At 42.3% G+C, this 7,767-nt stretch overlaps 1 protein-coding gene across 1 annotated transcript in view; it reads left to right on the forward strand.

Moving 5' to 3' along the window:
- The first annotated feature begins 1,407 nt into the window (after positions 1-1,407).
- Positions 1,408-7,767, forward strand: part of rnf17 (ring finger protein 17) — a 19,025-nt gene continuing 12,665 nt past the window's right edge. The window contains exons 1-14 of the mRNA XM_068737048.1: positions 1,408-1,544; positions 2,941-3,053; positions 3,378-3,475; positions 3,601-3,682; positions 4,042-4,131; positions 4,285-4,388; positions 4,477-4,645; positions 4,741-4,817; positions 5,097-5,171; positions 5,610-5,830; positions 5,906-5,995; positions 6,081-6,239; positions 7,123-7,294; positions 7,556-7,697. Coding sequence (XP_068593149.1) covers positions 1,478-1,544; positions 2,941-3,053; positions 3,378-3,475; positions 3,601-3,682; positions 4,042-4,131; positions 4,285-4,388; positions 4,477-4,645; positions 4,741-4,817; positions 5,097-5,171; positions 5,610-5,830; positions 5,906-5,995; positions 6,081-6,239; positions 7,123-7,294; positions 7,556-7,697 — 1,659 coding nt within the window. The 5' untranslated portion in view covers positions 1,408-1,477. The remainder of the gene's footprint in view (positions 1,545-2,940; positions 3,054-3,377; positions 3,476-3,600; positions 3,683-4,041; positions 4,132-4,284; positions 4,389-4,476; positions 4,646-4,740; positions 4,818-5,096; positions 5,172-5,609; positions 5,831-5,905; positions 5,996-6,080; positions 6,240-7,122; positions 7,295-7,555; positions 7,698-7,767) is intronic.

Consider the following 7,767-nt stretch of genomic DNA (forward strand, 5'->3'; position numbering starts at 1 on the left):
GTATTTTATACCTGCAGGCGTGTTTGACACCACACACATACACACACACACACACACACACACACACACACACACACACACACACACACACACACACACACACACACACACACACCACGGTGGTCTGCTTTCACTTCAGCTCAGCGCCAAGAGCCCGATTCATTCGGACACTTGTGCAGAGGTGGGAGTCGTTCTGTTGAAACACATGCATGTCAAGTAGTCCTCCAGGGACCTGGATCAGGAGAGACCTCCAGGGCTCTGGATCAGGAGAGACCTCCAGGGCTCTGGATCAGGAGAGACCTCCAGGGCTCTGGATGGACCGCTCTCTGAAGGTTAAAGCTTCTTTGCACTCTAGACGGTTTACCTTTACCACCGTGACGCTGTCACCTCCACTCACTGCTGCTCCACTGGGTGGACTGTCCTCGGGCGGAGCTGCTGCAGCTCAGATCAGAAAAGGAGGAGGAGGAAGAGGAGGAAGAGGAGGAAGAGGAGAGGAGAGAAGAGGAGGAGAGGAAGAGAGGAAGAGAGGAGGAGAGGAGGAGGAGGAGGAGGAGGAGAGGACCGGCCGCTCTGGAGTCTTGCAATTGGTTCAAAAGAAAACAAAAGAATAAATCTCACAACGCGACAAACAAGTATGTTGTGATGAAAGAGATAAGAAAGAGAATAAGACAAAGAGTTCAGATGAATCACACTGTTTCAGACATGCAGACACACCTGGCTCTCTTCTTAAAGCATCTTTATAACAAATAGAAACACCATTAACTGTAAACCACAGATCCAGAGTGGAGATGTTCATGTGATGAGAAAGATGCATATCTACCGTCTTTCAGACTGCCTCACATCATCTATCTATCAACAAAAACATATTTAAATATAAATGTAAATAGCTCTCGGGAATCAACCCTCACAGACCACCTGTGTGTCCGCGTGTCTCAGTCTTTGGCGCCCCCAAGTGTCCACAGAGAGGAGTTCACACATGAACCTATTCTCTGTTTTCACTCTCGATTACATTAAAGCTTCATAACGGACGAGTTATTTCAGCTGCCAGCAAGACGTCCACTGAATGAAAGCAGCTGAAATGTTCAGCAGACTAGGCTTCAGCTACACTACAGATATACACAGTGAAATATTACAGTGAAATATTAATTGTTACAGCTTTTTGGGGATAATTAAACACTAGACTCCATACAGTGAAGTGACTTCCCTCAGTGATCAGCATGGTGGCAAAATGAAGCTCTTAAAGCCTATTAAAAACCTATTCAAATCAGAAGGATAACATAATTGATTTAGTAATTAAAAACACATTATTCTTCATTATTCAAGGTTTACCTAAATGTCACATTCACGACAAACTCTTCGGTCAAGTGAACGCACCTGCGCGATCACGTGACCAAGGCACCCCCGGGAGACCGTCGTGCACCGTCGCGTTTTGATTTTGAGAAGAAGCAGAATAACCTAAAACAAAAAGACATTAAAGATGGATTCAGAAGACAACCCCAGCGCTACGATCTGCAAGCTTTGCGGGGAGCCGTTCAGCCTGCCGGGTAATATATTTAAATTCGTTCTGTTACAGTTTAACACTCCGTTATATCGTGTTTTATGGTCACTTACGTCAGCTAAAAATGTCAATTCACCTGCTAACGTTAGCTAGCTAGCTAGCAAGCTAAATTACGGGCAGATATGTTAGCAGGCCCTTTTTAAGTTTTTAAGTTTTTAAATACCAATAATGTATACTTAACGCGTAAAATACAACTAATTACAGTGTTCTAGTGTTGTTTTCTTGTGCGGTGTGCAAAGCTAACAAGCTAACGTAAATTAGCGCAGGAGGGCCTCATAATCTCGCGCCAAATCTCGCGATGGTGGAAAAACGTGATATTGATCAATAATTTTGTGATAATTGAGAGTCATTGTAACACGAGACGTGGTGTTAAAAACACTGATTCAAATATGAAATCATTATTTATTTGACAGATATTGTTTAACTTGTAACTTAGCTAATAATAACAAAATTATAATTTTATACGTATATTAAAATAAAAAGTTAATAAATTGAGGGAAAATGTTATTTACCTGTTTTTCAAAAGTGTAAGAAAAACAATAAAATGAACAGTAAAAATATACAGTAAATTGTCAATAAATAAACATGTCTGATAAAGAAGTAGTAAGAATAATACTCTTATGGTCCAAATTAAACAATGCACTTCTAGTATTATCATATACATGTTTATCATGTACAGTATTCCGTAACTATTTTCTTTTGTGTTCATCAAATCTGAGTTAATCAAAATGTTTATCCTATTTACACTCATACAGATGTTCATTCAGCACAGATTAAATAAATCATCAAGAGTCACGAGGCTCCTTCCTCTTCCTCTCTAAAACGTGTGTGTGTGTGTATGTATATGTATATATATATATATATATATATATATATATATATATATATATATATATATGTATATATATATATATATATATATATATATATATATATATATATATATATATATATATATATATATATATGTATATATTCTACTTTATTTAACTGGCTTATATTTGTACTTTTCTTCATTTCTACATCAAAACTATTCCACAAATTGAAAAACGGTCTGAACCAACCGTTGATTATTCATTGTAAAAATTCAACTTTTTAGTTAATAAAAACAGAAACTAAAGCTGCAGCAACTGCAAATGACAAAACAAACATGTCAGCATTATGGTGACTCAACGTTACTTGAAACCACATCAATACGTTTGTTTTAATTTTGCCAAAATGGCTTCATTTGACATAAGTTTAAATTGTTATTATCTAGTAATTGATGCAGCATCGACCCCATTATCTGTGCAGGAATCACTGTTGGATTGTAATGTGCTTTTGTGTGTGTGTGTGTGTGTGTGTGTGTGTGTGTGTGTGTGTGTGTGTGTGTGTTTTCTCAGAGGAGGATGTGGACGGTAACCTCCCTCGCATGCTTCTTTGTGCTCACATCTACTGCACCTCCTGCCTGCTCTCCATCCACCACGACGGAGTGATCAGCTGTCCGGAGTGTGAGGTAACGCTCGGCTTCCTGTTGCTGCTGGAGAGCGGCTCAGACGCAGGAAAATAGGGATTCTTATCCTCTAACATTCTGATTCTCCACTTCCAAGAAACGATTTTTAAAACCCTTTTTCTTCTGTCAGATAAACCAGATATTGCACAATATGAAAATGAATATTAAATCCTAAAACAAAGCTAGAGCACACATGAACAACGGTTTTCTTTTAGCACAGAATTGTGAATTGTTTTGAATCGGCAGTTGATTGTGAATTGAGTCAGATGGAGGAAGCAGACAGTGAAGGACGGGTGAGAATGAAGAGGCGACGTTCCCTCTGTGCAGGTGGAGTCGACGCTCCCTGAAGGAGGCGTGTTCGGCCTGCAGCAGGACAGCCGGATCATTGGCCTCATCTACACGTCTAGAATGAACAAGATGAAAAGGTGCACCGACGTCTGTTGGCGCTCAGACGAACCAGACGCCACATACATTCTGGGCCGTTTGTCTAATCTATTCTGAAAGAGAATGGATTTGTATCTCTGATCATTGCTTTTTGTGTCTCTCAAAGGTGCGACCGATCAAAGAATCGCAAAAAGCACAAATCGTCCCCGTCCTCAGACGTGAAGGTTGACACTGAGGACCCGCAGCGGGTACGTCTGGTGAACGCAGGAGTCACCGTTCAGACGCTCAAACTAAACTAGCTTCACCGTTCGCCGAGCGGTGCGGGAAAAAGTCGAGAAATATTGCAAACACAAGAAGAAATAGATATATTTTATGAGGAATAATAGATGGAGAAGACTTCCTTTTGTAAAATATAAATGAACACTTATGGTTCCTGGAGTAGTCCTGGTTTCCCTGGAGGAGCTAGAAGATGTTTCCTCCGATATAAATCCTTGTGTGACGGAGGTGTAAAGAGTTCTACAGAATGTGTGATCGTGACACTCGAATGAAGTGGACATAGATTAAATTCAGATTAAAACGGGGAGCGTTGTGGTTGTGTTTTCTGTAGCCAGCTGATGTGGAGAAGATTAAGAAGTTGGTGGATGAGGCGTTGATTCGCGCTGCAGAAAGTCACTCCGTTCTGAACCGCATCCATGAGGTGAGAGCTGCGCTGCATCTAGTAATGAACCGGTCGTCTGTCTCAGATTCCACACGTCTGTCCTGTTTCTCAGGAACGTGGTAAAAGAAGTTTGGAGCTTTTATGTCAATTATAGCACAGCTGATGTTCAGAACGTTGTGTTTCTTCTGTCAGACGCTGACCAGCGGTCTGACAGAGCAGCTGAAGAGAGAGCGAGCTCGGCTGGAGGTCGAGATCAAGCGAGCTGCAGACAAAGCTTCACACGCCGTTCACAAGTGGTGAGGATATCCGCCGTCTGTATGTGAAACCTGCGGAGCATAAAACGCACCTCCTGAATCAAAACCCCGTCGTTTCTTTTGTCGACAGGAAGGACGTGCAGTTGAGTCGGCTGACGAAGCTGGAGGCGGAGTTCTCCTCCGGCCGATCGGAGGCGAGCGGCGTGCAGAAGAGGATGAAGGCTCTGGAGATCGCCATGCAGATGGCCAGAGAAGTACGACGCGTCCCCGTCCTGGAGCAGTACTGCACCCTGGACAAGGTACTTAAAACGTTGTTTTACGTCCAAGTGAGAACACAACGAGTCTGGAGTTTTTCTTTTTTATTATTCTTGCGCCGCTCGTGTGTGGATGTCAGGTTGTGGAGACGCTGCAGGCTCCGGTGGATGAACAGTCCTACGATATGAAATGCATCACTCTGGGCTCCGGGATGAGGTTTGTACATGTACAGCAATACAAAAAGTACAATATACTAAACTTCTGATGTCGGATATTTCACGAAATGATGTTAAATATCAAAAAAATAACAAAAGACATTTGAAGTATTGATGCTCCTGCTACTGTTCATTTTCTCTCTCTGACAAAAATAAGTGACGTGTGTGTGTGTGTGTGTGTGTGTGTGTGTGTGTGTGTGTGTGTGTGTGTGTGTGTGTGTGTGTGTGTGTGTGTGTGTGTGTGTGTGTGTGTGTGTGTGTGTGTGTGTGTGTGTCCTAGCTGTGTTTTCCGGTCACAATGTCTGCACCAGAGTCTGGAGTTGTCTCTGAAAATGGAGGACGGCGTTCCACAGCTGTGAGTCCTTAATAAATGTCTTGCGTTGAGTCGTTGGTGATGTGTTGAGAATACTCGGTGAATTCCACCATGTTCTACGTAAGATGTCATCATAATAATAATAATAATAATAATAAATATCTTTATTTGAATAGCACCTTTCATACAGACGTCATAATAGTAGCGTCGCTCCTGATGTAGCGTCTCAGGATGCTAGTTTAGCGTTAGCATGAGAGTCGGATGGCTTAACTTCTCAGCCGCTGCTTCATGGAGGAGTTCAGGGAGGTGCGTTTGTTTTACTCTTTAGTTCGGTCACTGAACTCTCATTGAAGCGTAACAAGCTCCACCTAGTGGCACAAAACTCGTACTACAGCCGATCTGTACGACGTTCTCTCTCTCTCTCTCTCTCTCTCTCTCTCTCTCTCTCTCTCTCTCTCTCTCTCTCTCTCTCTCTCTCAGGTTGTCCGAGTCTCCTCCCAAAGACCACCAGCAGAGCGACTCCAGCAACAAGCCCCCCTGGCAGAGTGCAAAGGGCAGGAGCAGGAACTGCGTCTCCCCTAAACCGGAGCAGCAGCAGAGCGCCGGAGCCACCGGTTCCTCCTCACGAGGCTCCAACCGCTCGGACCCTGGAACCCCGGACGTGATCCTCGAGGAGCTCTTGGTGGAGGGACAAGAGACAGGTGTGTCTCCGTCACATGCTCCTCCTGTCTGAGGTCATTAGATTTCTTATGAATGCTTTGTGTGTCCTCCTGCAGCCCCCCCCCCCACCGGCCCTGAGCTGGCCAACGACAACTGGGGAATCCAGAGGAGGAGGTCGAATCCGTCGTTCGGCCATAAGAGAAATGGTAAAGAGAGCCTATTGCCTCGATTCCTCTCGCCTCCCTCCCTCCCTCCCTCTCTCTCTTGATTCTCCTCTCTCCTCCCTCCTAGTCACCCAGTGGGTGGTGGTGAGCCACGTCGTGAACCCGAGTCACTTCTACGTCCGCTACGTGTTGGGGAAGAAGGAGAGCGAGGTCCTGTCTAAGAAGATCAGCCGCTTCTGCTGCAGAGACAACTGTCGCTTCACTTCCAGTGACAGCGTGCAGACCGGTGAGCTGTAGCTTTAGCTTGAAGCATATTGCATGTAGGGCTAGGCGATAAAAAACAATGGCCGCATTTCAAACCACCAACCTGGGCCTCGTCTTCTCCACATCCATACACACGCATTACATGTTTATTCACTTTAGTAAAGCCATGTTGGTTCTGTTTAATGTGTCCCCTATTTCTTGTGATTATAAACTATATTATATCATATCATATTTTATATTAATTTATATCATATTTGATATCATATATCATATTATTTTACATAATTTATTTTATATAATTTTTTTATTTTATATAATATTATATATACATATATTATATTACTTTATATCATATTTTATTTTAATTATATTATATCATATATTATTTTATATCATATTATTTTACATTATTTATTTTATATAATATTTTAATTATATTATATCATATTATTTTATATCATTATTTTATATTATGTTATATTATTTCAATTCTATTGTATCATATAATAATTTATATTATATATTTTATATCATTGTTTTATATATTTCTTTATATCATACTATATTATTTTATATTTATCTTATATTATATTTTAAACCATAATCAGCCTTCTGGTTTCTTTAGGGTTCTGTCCAAAAGGAGAATATATATACATTATTATTATTATTATTATTAATGCTGATAAATGTATATCGAGATGATCGACATCGATCAATAACACATATTGTGATAACATTTCTCTCCGTACCGTCCAGCCTCATCACCATGCAGCACTAATAGTTCATGTTACTGTTAAAGGTTGAAGTAAATGAGACAGAAAGTGAATTAGGTGTGTTCAGTAGAAGTCATGTTGTGAATATATAACGCATGTCCTGATCGTTGTGAGACGCTTGCTGCTCTCCAGGCTCATTGGTCTTTGTGAAGTGGACCGAGGGACTCTGGTTTCGGGCCAGGCTGGTGGAGGTCTTTCAGGACCGATGTGTGGAGGCTGTGAAGGTCTGCCCGGTCACCCAGCTGGCCAGCGTCCGAGTCTTCTTCCTCGACTCGGGCCTCGGCCAAAGCCTCGCCATACAGAGGTACACACACACACACACACACACAGGTTTTTGCAGCTTGGGAAGGGACAGAAGCCAATTTATTTAATGTCCTCATGCGGTCCAATCAAGTTCACTGCATCCTTTAAAGGAACATCACGTCCTACAAAAACAAAATGCGTGACAAGTCTTTATATCAAGTTAATCATTTAATTATGTCGGCGAAGAACTCCCCCGAGCGTCTCGTTGTCGCTTCAGTTTTGAAGAAGTCATTCCGACGGTGTGTTTCAACATGTTGTCCAGAGGGGAGGAGACCGCCGAGTCCTCGCTGAAGGCTGTGAACGACCTCCTGAGGAAGGTGTGCGACGGCGTGAAGGTGGAGCTGAGTTACTTTGCTCCTCAGGCCGTCAGATGTTCACTCAAGGACCTGGTCCCCTACGATCTGGTAAGACTGCTTAGATTCAAGTAAAATATATATATATATATATATATACACACACACACACACACACCTC

This window comes from Cebidichthys violaceus, unplaced genomic scaffold (assembly GCF_023349555.1).
Source record: "Cebidichthys violaceus isolate CVI_PGR_0920_01 unplaced genomic scaffold, fCebVio1.0.p SCAF_11, whole genome shotgun sequence".
Lineage (NCBI taxonomy): Eukaryota > Metazoa > Chordata > Actinopteri > Perciformes > Stichaeidae > Cebidichthys > Cebidichthys violaceus.